This window comes from Bufo bufo, chromosome 4 (assembly GCF_905171765.1).
Source record: "Bufo bufo chromosome 4, aBufBuf1.1, whole genome shotgun sequence".
Classification (NCBI taxonomy): domain Eukaryota; kingdom Metazoa; phylum Chordata; class Amphibia; order Anura; family Bufonidae; genus Bufo; species Bufo bufo.
This window is the reverse complement of record NC_053392.1, coordinates 336524558-336541009: the sequence shown is the minus strand read 5'-3', so window position 1 is coordinate 336541009 and position 16452 is coordinate 336524558. Positions and strand designations below refer to the sequence as shown.

General features: G+C 43.7%; 1 protein-coding gene across 2 annotated transcripts in view; it reads left to right on the top strand.

The window, feature by feature from the left end:
* ZBTB24 (zinc finger and BTB domain containing 24) overlaps positions 1-16452 on the top strand; it is a 58241-nt gene that overhangs the window by 12667 nt on the left and 29122 nt on the right. For both annotated transcript variants that reach the window (XM_040428861.1, XM_040428860.1), the window contains exon 6: positions 2886-3053. In XM_040428861.1, the coding sequence (XP_040284795.1) occupies positions 2886-3053 (168 nt within the window). The remainder of the gene's footprint in view (positions 1-2885; positions 3054-16452) is intronic.

Here is a 16452-nt window from a genome sequence, read left to right as displayed (position 1 = left end):
CTGCTACTGTGGTGCAACTAGAATTTGCATCTAGACTAAATAGACCTAGTTTACAGGGCTCCAGATGGCGACCAAAACGGTCGCCAATGCGCCTTAAAATTTGCAGATGGCGACAAGACTTTTTAGTCTTGTCGCCATTTGCGACTATACCGCCGCGATCCTGCGCAGCCTAAGTTCTCTTCAGTAGCACAGTGGAGAAGGAAGGAGTCCCTCCCTCTCCACTGTGACGCGGCCGCCACTACCACCAATGGGGAAATAGCGGGGAGGAGCTGTCGCCACTGCGCCACCAATGAATGTAAAACATAAGTATAGGCAGCGGTATCACAGAGCCGGCACCCGGCCTCAATAACAGGGCATGCGATCCGCGGCCATTAACCCCTCAGGTGCCACAGATCGCATGCCCTGTTATTGAGGCCGGGTGCCCGATCTGCGATACCGCTGCAGACAATTGTATGAAGGAGTCAAAGAGGACCTTTCATGGGTCCAAAGAATATGAACTTATCAGCAGGCTGCATAGAGCGGCGCCCAGGGATCTAAGTGCACTTACTATTATTCCTGGGCGCCGCTCCGTTCGTCCGCTGTGGCCCCCGGTATTTTCAGCATTCAGAGCAAGGAGGAGGAGACGCCAGTGTCTGTCCTTCTCCCTGACAGCAGCGCTGTCCAATCACAGCGCAGAACTCAGAGCCAGGGAGGTTTTTTTTCTCCCTGGCTCTGAGCTCTGCGCTCTGATTGGACAGCGTTGCTGTCAGGGAGAAGGACAGACACTGGCGTCTCCTCCTCCTTGCTCTGAATGCTGAAAATACCGGGGGCCACAGCGGACGAATGGAGCGGCGCCCAGGAATAATAGTAAGTGCACTTAGATCCCTGGGCGCCGCTCTATGCAGCCTGCTGATAAGTTCATATTCTTTGGACCCATGAAAGGTCCTCTTTGACTCCTTCATACAATTGTCTGCAGCGGTATCGCAGACCGGGCACCCGGCCTCAATAACAGGGCATGCGATCTGTGGCACCTGAGGGGTTGGGCGCCGCTCTATGCAGCCTGCTGATAAGTTCATATTCTTTGGACCCATGAAAGGTCCTCTTTAAACATTCATTGGTGGTGCAGTGCGCCCCCCAAAGCCTCTCCCCCCCCCCCCCCCCCCCCCCCCCCCCCCATTATCACTGGCCACAAGTCGTCCCCGTCTCCCCCCCATTGTTATATGGTGGCCACAGGGTCCCCATCCCCTTCATTGGTGGCAGTGGCAGATTACACTGCTGGGGCTCCGATCGGTTACCATGGCAGCCAGGACGCTACTGAAGCCCTGGCTGCCATGTTCAGCTTCCTGCTGCTGTGTGCACAGAGCCCAGGGCAGCAGGGAGATGTGAGATCCTATTCACCCTGATAGAGCTCTATCAGGGTGAATAGCACAAGGGATGAAAAGATCCAGGTTCTAGTCCCTAAGGAAAGAAATGGTTATTAAATAAAAAGTAAAAAAAACACCAAAATACTAAAAGTTTAAATGGCCCCCTTCCCAGTTTTACATATAAAATTTACAAACAATAAAGAACATATTACATATCGCCACGTCCCAAAAAATGTGAGCTATTAAAATATTAAAAAAATATTTCCGCTCGGTGAAGGCCGTAACAGAAAAAAAAACTCTAAACCACGCAATTCGCCATTTTTAGTCACCTTGTTCCCCAGAAAATGTCCCTGGATGTGAGAGGTATGTGGTGCTGTTTTCTCCTATATGTAGTGCACCTGCGTCTCATCTTCTCAAAGTCCTTTTTTTAAAAATTATATGCATTTTAAATTTGGCGACTAAAAAATGTAATTTGGCTCCTAAATTTTTTAGTTTAGGAGCCAATGGCTCCTGGTCATTTTTTTTTTTTTTTGTCTGGAGCACTGGTTTACATGTTTTTGTCATCAATTATTTAAAGAGGTTTTCAGAATGTTTTATACTGATGACCTATACTCCCCTTACCAAGCACAGCGCTGTCCACGGTATCACAGCTCCTCCCTATTCACTTGAATGGGACTGAGCTGTGCCTTGGCCACATTACTGATGAACATGATGTCACTGGCCTAGGGTAAGCTGTGAGGAGACCGTGGCGCTCACTAGAGCAGAGCAGCCTCATCAAACAGCTGATTGTTGGGGGTGCCGGGAGTCAGACCCCCACCAATCACATACAGATGAGCTATGCTGAGGATAGGTCATCAGTATAAAACCCCTTCCAACGTGTCCTCTCACTGGGAATACCTCCGTCTTTCTGATTCCTTCTTATAGATGTGCCTTTTTTACCTGTACATATGAGCAGAGCAATTACTGTTAACCCGTTGGCAGTATTAAGAAGGAGGTGTCCTTTTAGTTTACCAGCTGAGGCTACTTTCACATCTGCGCTTCCCTTTCCGCTATTGAGATCCGTCATAGGATCTCAATAGCGGGGGAAAACGCTTCAGTTTTGTCCCCATTCATTGTCAGTGGGGACAGAACTGAAGGGAACGGAATGCATTCTGTTCTGTGGTTGTGTCCCCATCACGGACAGAATAACGCTGCGAGCAGCGTTTTTCTGTCCGCCGTGTGGTGAAGAGCAAGACGGATCCATCATGACTCACAATGTAAGTCGATGGAGACGGATCCGTTTTCTCTGACACAATGGAAAACTGATCCGTCCCCCATTGACTTTCAGTGGAATTCATGACGGATCCGTCTTTGGCTATTTTAGAGAGGGTACAACCAGATCTGATCATAACTGATGCAGACGGTTGTATTATCGTGACGGAAGTGTTTTTGCTGATCCATGACGGATCCAACGCATATGTGAAAGTAGCCTGAGCCTGCATTTGTGTACTGTATGTTCACTGCCAACACTGATTCTCCTTGATGTTTCTTATATGATTGCAGGGGAGCAGCCCTTCAAATGTTCTCAATGTGGAAAAGGTTTTTCCCAGAAACATTCTCTGCGAGTCCATGAGCGCATCCACACCGGAGAGAGACCTTTTAGCTGTACTGTGTGCAGTAAATCTCTTTCCACCAAGAATTCGCTAAGGGAACATATGAATTTACACACAGGTAATATTTTACAACGAAATGAGAATTATTTAATACACTGACGCACTTTAGCTCCCTGGAGCAGATGACTTTGTTCTGATCTGTGAAAGAACTTCGTTATGGCGTTGGGTGCTAGGGGAAAGTCTGGAAGACACACTACTGCACGTCTTCCATATACCTACCTACCTCCCTCTTTCTCTTTGCATTTGACTCCAGATTTGGAGTCAAGAAAGATGTGAACTACATCAAAACTCCACTGTGTAAAAAAAAAAAAAAGGCAATCTGTCCCCTGTTTCAGAATAGGGAATAAGTGTGTGATCGGCTGGGGCACATGCGCATTTGTGGCTGCTCCTCATTTCTTTTTTTACATTTGGTCACTGGGACCATAGATGTCCCTGATTTACACGTGTTATTGATTCTAAAATTTAACATTTATTTCTTGTCCTTAAAATGTAATGAACACTACTATTAAAATAATCAGCTATGCATACTGGATACATATGTGAATTGTGCCAGTGATACTGTTTCCTGAGTTCTCAGTGTTGCCAATAGAGGGCGCTTATGACATAGGCTGTTTGAGGCTCTCTTGCCTGTGATTATGATGCTCCGATACTAGGTTGCTGCGCTCTGTTATTAGCACAGTGCGCCACCCTCAACAACAATCGCCCTCATGAGGCACACTCTCTCACTCTGTATCCTCTACAGATCACTTCCTAGTTATGCATAAGCTGGCTAAAACACGCTATCTGCCCCCCGACATGTTTCGCCAAGACACTTGGCGTCTTCAGGGGTTTGGGCAGTGAAGTGTGTGTTGGGGGCGGATCCCGGTTTATAAGACCTCCCTAGCGGCGTGGCCATTCTGTTGTCCAATACATGTCTCTCTTTTTCTGAGTCACTAGCGCTCAGCCACTCATGATGTATCTACCATCTGCGATTCTTAGATGGCTCCTCCTAGTGTTTCAATAGCCAATGATGGTTCATCTGCGCCGTGTGAGTTGCGCTAATACTTAATCTAAGTTACCGATCTCTGTGTGTCACTTGCGCATGTCTGGGTACTTAGCCGCTGGCTAATGTCAGTTCAAACTCTATGCGCTTCTCCGTTCTGGATGACGCCTAAGCTGTGCGCCGTCATCCATATGCGCATGTCATCTGACTTAGTATCAGTGCCGTCCGATCATGGAGCATATTGCGGCTGCTCAGGGTGATTGTGCACAAATGTCAGATCAGTAAAGTGCTTATATTCATTCTCCCCTATATGTTATAGGTCCTGATGCATCTTTACAAATATCTCTTTAGGTTCTTATCTCCTAACCTAATTTCATAGTTCTTATAACAGCATATCTGAATATTTGTTCCCTTATTTTATCCATATCTATGTCCTTACTTGGAATATGAGTTTTATATCTATATGTTAATGTTATTGGACATTGCCTGCCCTGTGTCAATATCTATTTTACATTTATGTATTACAGGTTCTTGTAGGATCCCACTTATCCCAGGATACCCTCAACTCTCACTACGTAAGTATTTTTTATGTATACCCTGTGCATTTGGGCTACTGTTCGTTATAGTATATTTTTTCCTTAATTTTTATTAATTTTTGATTATTTATTTATTTTATATTTTTATTTTTTTATTAATTTTTTTTGTATTTTTTTTATATATATTTTTATATTTTATTTTTTTGGAGTCTTTTGTTAATTAAATTAATATTATTTTTTGAATTGAATTATACATTTAGTGATGAATTCCTAACATTATTTATATGTGCTGGCCACACCTTACTACATTAGTGCTCTCTTAAATTACAGTATCTATCTTTACAGTTATATATTACCGGTTCTTGTTGGGTTCCACATGCCCCAGGTTTCCCTCAACCCCCGTAAATGTTTTTTAGTGCATTCCAGTGCAATTAGGCTCGTGCTCATGATTGAATATTTTTTCTTTTTAATTTTAATATACTTTTTATTATTTTTATTTTTATTTTTGTATTATATCCGTTAAATACATGGTGGTTTGTTTTTATTTTTGGATTATATCTGTTAAGTTGTTATTATTTTTATATTTAGGTCATATATTTCATGATGAATTGCCCATGCCTTGATGAATTTGTGCTCTCTTAAATTATATTTATTTATTAATTTTCACACCTTTTATTCATGGTGGTTTACAGATCTGGAATTATTTAGATGATCTTGACGATCCTGGTGGGTTAGGGTTGCTGGTTATTATCTCCTTCACTCATTGTATTTTATTTTTGGTTTGTAGTTATTATTGTTTCTAATCTTCTAGTTTTTATCATATATCCATAAAAACTAGAAGATTAGAAACAATAATTACAAACCAAAAATAAAATACAATGAGTGAAGGAGATAATAACCAGCAACCCTAACCCACCAGGATCGTCAAGATCATCTAAATAATTCCAGATCTGTAAACCACCATGAATAAAAGGTGTGAAAATTATTAAATAAATATAATTTAAGAGAGCACAAATTCATCAAGGCATGAGCAATTCATCATGAAATATATGACCTAAATATAAAAATAATAACAACTTAACAGATATAATCCAAAAATAAAAACAAACCACCATGTATTTAACGGATATAATACAAAAATAAAAATAATAAAAAGTATATTAAAATTAAAAAGAAAAAATATTCAATCATGAGCACGAGCCTAATTGCACTGGAATGCACTAAAAAACATTTACGGGGGTTGAGGGAATCCTGGGGCATGTGGAACCCAACAAGAACCGGTAATATATAACTGTAAAGATAGATACTGTAATTTAAGAGAGCACTAATGTAGTAAGGTGTGGCCAGCACATATAAATAATGTTAGGAATTCATCACTAAATGTATAATTCAATTCAAAAAATAATATTAATTTAATTAACAAAAGACTCCAAAAAAATAAAATATAAAAATATATATAAAAAAATAATACAAAAAAAATAATAATAAAAAAATAAAAATATAAAATAAACAATAAATAATCAAAAATACATAAAAATTAAGGAAAAAATATACTATAACGAACAGTAGCCCAAATGCACAGGGTATACATAAAAAATACTTACGTAGTGAGAGTTGAGGGTATCCTGGGATAAGTGGGATCCTACAAGAACCTGTAATACATAAATGTAAAATAGATATTGACACAGGGCAGGCAATGTCCAATAACATTAACATATAGATATAAAACTCATATTCCAAGTAAGGACATAGATATGGATAAAATAAGGGAACGAATATTCAGATATGCTGTTATAAGAACTATGAAATTAGGTTAGGAGATAAGAACCTAAAGAAATATTTGTAAAGATGCATCAGGACCTATAACATATAGGGGAGAATGAATAGAAGCACGTTACTGATCTGACATTTGTGCACAATCACCCTGAGCAGCCGCAATATGCTCCATGATCGGACGGCACTGATACTAAGTCAGATGACATGCGCATATGGATGACGGCGCACAGCTTAGGCGTCATCCAGAACGGAGAAGCGCATAGAGTTTGAACGGACATTAGCCAGCGGCTAAGTGCCCAGACATGCGCAAGTGACACACAGAGATCGGTAACTTAGATTAAGTATTAGCGCAACTCACACGGCGCAGATGAACCATCATTGGCTATTGAAACACTAGGAGGAGCCATCTAAGAATCGCAGATGGTAGATACATCATGAGTGGCTGAGCGCTAGTGACTCAGAAAAAGAGAGACATGTATTGGACAACAGAATGGCCACGCCGATAGGGAGGTCTTATAAACCGGGATCCGCCCCCAACACACACTTCACTGCCCAAACCCCTGAAGACGCCAAGTGTCTTGGCGAAACATGTCGGGGGGCAGATAGCGTGTTTTAGCCAGCTTATGCATAACTAGGAAGTGATCTGTAGAGGATACAGAGTGAGAGAGTGTGCCTCATGAGGGCGATTGTTGTTGAGGGTGGCGCACTGTGCTAATAACAGAGCGCAGCAACCTAGTATCGGAGCATCATAATCACAGGCAAGAGAGCCTCAAACAGCCTATGTCATAAGCGCCCTCTATTGGCAACACTGAGAACTCAGGAAACAGTATCACTGGCACAATTCACATACCGTATTTATCGGCGTATAACACGCACTGGCGTATAACACGCACCCTTCATTTTAAGGGAAATTTCAGGGAAAAAAAATAAATTTCAAATTGTACTGCTATGGGGTGGGGGGATCTGTGGATGGAACTGTTATGGGGGGGATCTGTGGATGACACTGCTATATGTCATCCACAGATCCCCCTCATAACAGTGTCCATTTCAAATTGTACTGCTATGGGGTGGGGGGATCTGTGGATGGAACTGTTATGGGGGGGATCTGTGGATGACACTGCTATATGTCATCCACAGATCCCCCTCATAACAGTGTCCCCCAATACACCGGGCCCCGCCGCTCACCGAAGTATTTATAAACGTGAATCCTTATCCTGTTATTAGGCTGCCCTCTCCCATGTTCCCATGTCCCCCCTGTATCCCCACAGCACTTACGATTCACACGCTACCATAGCAGGCAGGGCGGACGGCACCAGTAACGTCACTCACTGACGTCGCGCGTCTGCTCCGCCTGCTTCATTCATAAAGGGGGCGGAGCAGGCGCTCGACGTCAGTGAGTGACGTTACTGCTGCCGTCCGCTCTGCCTGCTATTGAAGCTTAAGTAAGTGCTGTGGGGATACAGGGGAACATGGGAACATGGGAGAGCGCAGCTTAATAACAGGATAAGGATTCACGTTTATAAATACTTCGGTGAGCGGTGGGGCCCGGTGTAAGAGTACAGTGACTGCACCGGGCCCCGCCCCTAGTTCCGGACTCCAGCCCCTCCTCTCTCCCGGCTCATACAGCGCAGTGAATATCGGCGTATAACACGCATACATGATTTGCCCCCTATTTTCAGGGGGAAAAAGTGCGTGTTATACGCCGATAAATACGGTATGTATCCAGTATGCATAGCTGATTATTTTAATAGTAGTGTTCATTACATTTTAAGGACAAGAAATAAATGTTAAATTTTAGAATCAATAACACGTGTAAATCAGGGACATCTATGGTCCCAGTGACCAAATGTAAATAAAATGCTGTACAGTCCCAACACGTGTTAGGGAGAGATATGTAAAGGAAGTTATGCTCCTCATTTCAACCCTACGGGACTGCCAGAGGTAGCAAGCGCTTGTCTGTCTCTGGCATTCCCATAGAGACAAGTGGAGCAGCAGCACACATGCATGACCGCAGCGCTATTCAGTCTGGGAGCACGGGCCCAGTTTTTGTCATCACCGGGTAGGTGGATCCCTACCGATCTGAGACTTATTCCCCTATCTTGTGGACAGGGAATCAGTTGTCTTAAGGGGGCAACCCCTTTAAAGATGGTTATTGATATTAGTGTTGTGAGTTCCACTGATTATCTAAGGCCTGGTAACTGCTTGCATGTAAACAGTCACTGCAGTTTTCTGATTCCGTTCACTGAATTTGCTAGGAGAGACTGCAACCAGACAGACATTTACCCTGAAGTGGAAGCTGCGGGGAAATGTGGTGTTACATGGTGACGATTCAGATATTCTGATCTGACCATAGTCTTACATAGAAACATAGAATGTGTCGGCAGATAAGAACCATTTGGCGGCCCATCTAGTCTGCCCAATATACTGAATACTATGAATAGCCCCTGGCCCTATCTTATATGAAGGATGGCCTTATGCCTATCCCATGCATGCTTAAACTCCTTCACTGTATTTGCAGCTACCACCTCTGCAGGAAGGCTATTCCATGCATCCACTACTCTCTCAGTAAAGTAATACTTCCTGATATTACTTTTAAACCTTTCCCCCTCTAATTTAAAACTATGTCCTCTTGTAGCAGTTTTTCTTCTTTTAAATATTCTCTCCTCTTTTACCTTGTTGATTCCCTTTATGTATTTAAAAGTTTCTATCATATCCCCTCTCTCGTCTTTCTGCCAAGCTATACATGTTAAGGTCCTTTAATCTTTCCTGGTAAGTTTTGTCCTGCAATCAATGTACCAGTTTAGTAGCTCTTCTCAGAACTCTCTCCAAAGTATCAATATCCTTCTGGAGATATGGTCTCCAGTACTGAGCACAATACTCCAAGTGAGGTCTCACTAGTGCTCTGTAGAGCGGCATGAGCACCTCCCTATTTTTACTGGTAATGCCTCTCCCTATACACCCAAGCATTCTGCTAGCATTTCCTGCTGCTCTATGACATTGTCTGCCTACCTTTAAGTCTTCTGAAATAATGACCCCTAAATCCCTTTCCTCAGATACTGAGGTTAGGACTGTATCACTGATTTTATATACTGCTTTTGGGTTTTTACACCCCAGGTGCATTATCTTGCACTTATCAACATTAAATTTTAGTTGCCAGATTTTTGACCATTCCTCTAGTTGTCCCAAATCCTTTTCCATTTGGTGTATCCTTCTGGGACAGGGCTTGACAAATTTCCTTGGAATCTCGGAGCAGCTAAAAAAGTTAGGAGCCAGGCGGAGCCGCGTCATAAAGTCCCCAGTAGATGCCCCCATAGTGCTCCCCCCCCCCCCCCCCACTTCTCCATAGAGCCCCCCCCCCCCAATAGTGCTGTATACCATGTTACATATGCAGTGTACATGTGCTGTATACCATGTACACTGCATATGTAACATGAGCTGTATAGTATGGTATATGCACTATACAGGACCATGATATATGTACAGTATATAGGACTATGACATACAGTGTACATGTGCTGACACCTCAGGCTCCTTCCTCACTTGGATGAGAGTAGTAGTAATTTGCACTGGGGGCGGGTAGTTACCTGCAGGTGAACCTGAGAGCCACGAGGAGGGCGCAGGTCAGCACTATGGCCCCGCACAGCAGGTCAGGCCTCCAGCCCATCAGACACAGCAGCCGCTTAACGTGCTGCCAGGCCGGACTCTGCATTCCGCTTATAGAGCAGATGGGCGGCCCGAGCTCGCTGGGGGCAGGACGGAGCTTCTCCTCATCACACCACATCTGTCACAGTGGACTTCCGCGGCGTACGCTCAGCCATGGGCAGGGAGCGTGTCCAAAGAGCAGCCGCATATATGGAACCTAAGGCACCGTCACACAGCTCCCTGCTCATCTCCACTCCTGTGCTGCCTCTGGACAGAACGGCCCCCCTCCGGAGCTCCGCACCCGTCGCCCGGGCAACTTTGAAAACGGGCTGACCACTACCCAAGCGCCAGGACCAAATTCCTGGTCGCCATGGCGACCTGGCGCCTGGAATTTGTCGAGCCCTGCTCTAGGAACATCAACCCTGTTACAAATCTTTGTGTCATCAGCAAAAAGACACACCTTACCATCGAGGCCTTCTGCAATTTCGCTGATAAAGATATTAAACAATATGGGTCCCAGAACAGATCCCTGAAATACCCCACTGGTAACAAGACCATGGTCTGAATATACTCCATTGACTACAACCCTCTGTTGTCTGTCCCTCAACCACTGCCTAATCCATTCAACAATATGGGAGTCCAAGCCCAAAGACTGCAATTTATTGATAAGCCTTCTATGTGGGACAGTATCAAAAGCCTTACTAAAGTCTAGATAAGCGATGTCTACTGCACCTCCGCCATCTAATATTTTAGTCACCCAATCAAAAAAATCAATAAGATTAGTTTGACATGATCTCCCTGAAGTAAACCCATGCTGTTTTTCATCTTTCAATCCATGGGATTTTAGATGTTCCACAAGCCACTCCTTAAGTATGGTTTCCATTAATTTCCCCACTATTGATGTCAGGCTTACTGGCCTATAGTTGCCCGATTCCTCCCTACTACCTTTCTTGTGAATCGGCACAACATTTGCTAATTTCCAATCTTCTGGGACGACTCATGTTGCCAGTGATTGGTTAAATAAATCTGTTAATGGTTTTGCTAGTTCACCGCTAAGCTCTTTTAATAGCTTTGGGTGTATCCCATCAGGCCCCTGTGACTTATTTGTATTAATTTTAGACAGCTGACTTAGAACCTCTTCCTCTGTAAAGACACATGCATCAAAAGATTCATTAGTCTTCTTTCCTAACTGAGGTCCTTTTCCTTCATTTTCCTTTGTAAAAACTGAACAGAAGTATTCATTGAGGCAGTCAGCTAGTTCTTTATCTAATTCCATATACCTTCCTTCTTTTGTCTTTAATTTTGTAATTCCTTGTTTTAGTTTCCTTTTTTCATTTCTGTATCTGAAGAATGTCTTATCGCCTTTTTTCACTGACTGAGCTAATTTCACTTCTGCCTGTGCTTTAGAAGCTCTTATAACTTGTTTGGCCTCTCTCTGCCTAATCTTATAAATTTGCCTGTCATCCTTGTTTTAGTTTTTTTTTTATAATTCCTAAATGCTATCTTTTTGTTTTTAATGATTTTGGCCACTTCTGCTGAGTACCACAGTGGTCTCTTCCTTTTTTTGCTTTTACTGACAAGCCAAATGCAATTTTCTGTTGCCTTCAATAGTGCCACTTTTATTTAACCACCTCAGCCCCTATAGCTTAAACACCCTTAATGACCAGGCCACTTTTTACACTTCTGACCTACACTACTTTCACTGTTTATTGCTCGGTCATGCAACTTACCACCCAAATGAATTTTACCTCCTTTTCTTCTCACTAATAGAGCTTTCATTTGGTGGTATTTCATTGCTGCTGACATTTTAACTTTTTTTGTTATTAATCGAAATTTACAGGGTGTTTTTTTTTGCAAAAAAATGACATTTTTCACTTTTAGTTGTAAAATTTTGCAAAAAAAAAAACGACATCCATATATAAATTTTTCTCTAAATTTATTGTTCTACATGTCTTTGATAAAAAAAAAAAATGTTTGGGTAAAAAAAAATGGTATGGGTAAAAGTTATAGCGTTTACAAACTATGGTACAAAAATGTGAATTTCCGCTTTTTGAAGCAGCTCTGACTTTCTGAGCACCTGTCATGTTTCCTGAGGTTCTACAATGCCCAGACAGTACAAACACCCCACAAATTACCCCATTTTGGAAAGTAGACACCCTAAGGTATTCGCTGATGGGCATAGTGAGTTCATAGAACTTTTTATTTTTTGTCACAAGTTAGCGGAAAATTATGTTTTTTTTTTGTTTGTTTTTTTCTTACAAAGTCTCATATTCCACTAACTTGTGACAAAAAATAAAAACTTCCATGAACTCACTATGCCCATCAGCGAATACCTTGGGGTGTCTTCTTTCCAAAATGGGGTCACTTGTGGGGTAGTTATACTGCCCTGGCATTCTAGGGGCCCAAATGTGTGGTAAGTAGTTTGAAATCAAAATGTGTAAAAAATGGCCGGTGAAATCCGAAAGGTGCTCTTTGGAATGTGGGCCCCTTTGCCCACCTAGGCTGCAAAAAAGTGTCACACATCTGGTATCTCCGTACTCAGGAGAAGTTGGGCAATGTGTTTTGGGATGTCATTTTACATATACCTATGCTGGGTGAGATAAATATCTTGGTCAAATGCCAACTTTGTATAAAGAAATGGGAAAAGTTGTCTTTTGCCAAGATATTTCTCTCACCCAGCATGGGTATATGTAAAATGACACCCCAAAACACATTCCCCAACTTCTCCTGAGTACGGTGATACCACATGTGACACTTTTTTGCAGCCTAGATGCGCAAAGGTGCCCAAATTCCTTTTAGGAGGGCATTTTTAGACTTTTGGATCCCAGACTTCTTCTCACGCTTTAGGGTCCCTAAAAAGCCAGGGCAGTATAAATACCCCACATGTGACCCTATTTTGGAAAGGAGACACCCCAAGGTATTCAATGAGGGGCATGGCGAGTTCATAGAAAAGAAAAAAAATTTGGCACAAGTTAGCGGAAATTGATTTTTTGGGGTTTTTTCTCACAAAGTCTCCCTTTCCGCTAACTTGAGACAAAAATTTAAATCTTTCATGGACTCAATATGCCCCTCAGCGAATACCTTGGGGTGTCTAATTTCCAAAATGGTGTTATTTGTGGGGTGTTTGTACTGCCCTGGCATTTGAGGGTCTCTGCAATCATTACATGTATGGCCAGCATTAGGAGTTTCTGCTATTCTCCTTATATTGAGCATACGGGTAATGAGATTTTTTTTTTTCCGTTCAGCCTCTGGGCTGAAAGAAAAAAAATGAACGGCACAGATTTCTTCATTCGCATCGATCAATGTGGATGAAAAAATCTCTGCCAAAAAAAGAAAAAGGAGGGGAAAGGCGTCTGCCAGGACATAGGAGCTCCGCCCAACATCCATACCCACTTAGCTCGTATGCCCTGACAAACCAGATTTATCCATTCACATCAATCGATGTGGATGAATAAATCATTGCCGGGATTTTTTTTTTATATATATATACAAAGTGTTTGCCAAAGCATATGAACACCGCCACCTCCTCAGCTCATATGCCTCGGCAAACGTATCTTTTACTGCAGAGGAGAAATCTCGTCTTGCAGCGCCGCATACATCGACTTGTGTGTAATCTGACAGCAGCGCAATGCTTCTGTCAGAATGCACATCAGTGCTGCAGCTGGTTCATCGGTTGGTCCACCTGGAAGGTAAAAAAAACAAAACAAGAAAGAAAAAAACAGGCCGCAACACAATAAATTTTATTAACTTTATAATAACTTTTGAACAGAACATATAAACTTTTTTTTTTTTACTTTTTGAACTCAAGTTAACTTTTTTGCTTACCTTTTTTTTTTTTTTTTTTACCTTTTATAGGACAAACCTCTCCTTCCCCATGGGACAATGTGCAAAGCGCAAATCGCCCAAAGATGTGGCGAAGTACATTATGCACTTTATCCCAGGTGAAAGGAGAGGTTTGCAGTAGCTGTGAGTGTAAGGGCCCTAATAGCCCTGTGTGCCTGTCCTGTGAGATGCAATCCATATGCTAAGTGTACCTGTGTGTGGTACTTCCGGAAACACTCTCCAAATCATAGGGCAGGGTGGTCAGGACAGTAATAGCGGTGTCACGACTTATTCCACTCCTGCTACAGACACGACATCTTTTTCGGGGTGACGGTTGGGTTGAGGTACCAGGAACGACACTGGGGAAATGTCGCTCGTATAGACGGCTAACTACACTGGTGGATGGGGCCACGGAACCTTCTGGATACAGGAGGTTCTCGATGATCTCTTCCTGAAATTTGAGGAAGGATCGTGTTCTCCCATCCTTACTGTAGAGAACAAAACTATTGTACAGAGCCAATTGAATTAAATATACAGACACCTTCTTATACCAGCGTCTGGTGCGTCGGGAAACTAAATATGGAGACAACATCTGGTCATTGAAGTCCACCCCTCCCATGAGCAAATTATAGTCGTGGACACAGAGGGGCTTTTCAATGACATGGGTTGCTCGCTCAATTTGGATTGTCGTGTCTGCGTGAATGGAGGAGAGCATGTAAACGTCACGCTTGTCTCTCCATTTCACTGCGAGCAGTTCTTCGTTACACAAGGCAGCCCTCTCCCCCCTTGCAAGACGAGTGGTAACGAGCCGTTAGGGGAAGCCCACGCGACTAGTTCGCGCGGTGCCACAGGCGCCAATCTGTTCTAGAAACAAATGCCTAAAGAGGGCCACACTTGTGTAGAAATTGTCCACATAAAGATGATACCCCTTGCCAAATAAGGGTGACACCAAGTCCCAGACTGTCTTCCCACTGCTCCCCAGGTAGTCAGGGCAACCGACCGCCTCCAGGGTCTGATCTTTTCCCTCATAGATCCGAAATTTGTGGGTATAGCCTGTGGCCCTTTCACAGAGCTTATACAATTTGACCCCATACCGGGCACGCTTGCTTGGGATGTATTGCTTGAAGCCAAGGCGCCCGGTAAAATGTATTAGGGACTCGTCTACGCAGATGTTTTGCTCTGGGGTATACAAATCTGCAAATTTCTGGTTGAAGTGGTCTATGAGGGGCCGAATTTTGTGGAGCCGGTCAAAAGCTGGGTGGCAGCAGAGAACATGGGCATGTGATGAATCGGGTTCGTGGACCAATATGACCGCAATTCATGCTTTTTGGTTAGACCCATGTTGAGGAGAAGGCCCAGAAAAATTTTAATTTCGGAAACTTGGACTGGTTTCCACCGGAAAGGCTGGGCATAAAAGCTTCCCGGGTTGGCGGCTATAAATTGTGTGTGGCATACCGATTTGTTTCTGCCACGACTAAGTCCAAGAGCTCCACAGTCAAGAACAGCTCAAAAAATCCCAGGGCCGAACCGATCTGAGCTGTCTCAACCCGAACTCCAGACTGGGCGGTGAAAGGGGGAACTAATGGTGCGGCTGAAGTTGGTGACTGCCAATCAGGATTTGCCAGCACCTCAGGGACTCTAGGGGCTCTACTGGCCTGTCTGTGCGGTGGCTGCGACGGGGTAACTACTGCACGTGCCACCGTACCAGCTTCAACTGCCCTTCTGGTGCTCGCCACTTCACCATGTTGTACGGCAGTGCTGGTACTAGGTCCAGGGAGGGCTGCGCTGCTGGTGTATGCCTCACCACGTGATCCGACAGCGCCAGCCCCACTCTGCTGCTCTTGAAGCGGATCCTGCGCAACCTGTGGTCTAGCGACACGGGGCCTGGTTCTATCAGGGACCTCCTCGTCCGAACTTTGGGTCAGAGTGCCACTGCTTTCTACAGGTTCATATTCTGACCCGCTAGATTCGTCAGATGAGGGTTCCCATTCCTCATCCGACTGGGTCAGAATCCTGTAGGCCTCTTCAGAAGAATACCCCCTGTTTGACATTTGGACTACTAAATTTAGGGGTATTCCCTGAGACTACCCAAGAAAAAAAGCAAGCCTGTCTTACAAAGGGGAGGCTAGCGAAGTACCGGAGGCCGCTGCGGTTGATAAAAAAATATCAAAACTGATTTTTTTATAGCCGCAGCGCTTGGAAAGTGATTGTGCAGTGATCAAAAAAATATATATTTTTTGTCACTGCGGTGGGGCGGGTGTGGGTGAACGCACGTGTGGGCGACCAATCAGGCCTGATCGGGCAAACACTGCGTTTTGGGTGGAGGGCGAGCTAAGGTGACACTAATACAATTATAGATCTGACTGTGATCAGTTTTGATCACTTACAGATACTATAAATGTACAAATGCTGATTAGGGATACGCTAATCAGCGAATCAGTGACTGCGGGGGCTGGGCGCTAACCGACGCTAAACTACCTAACAAAGGGGCCTAAACTATCCGAAAACCTAACAGTCAATACCAGTGGAAAAAAAAAGTGACAGTTTACACTGATCACCTTTTTCCTTTCACTAGGTGATTGACAGGGGTGATCAAGGGGTTAATTCGGGTGATGGGGGGTGATCTGGGGCTAAGTGTAGTGTTGGTGGGTACTCAGTGATCTCTGCTCCTCTGCTGCAACCAACCGACGAAAAGGACC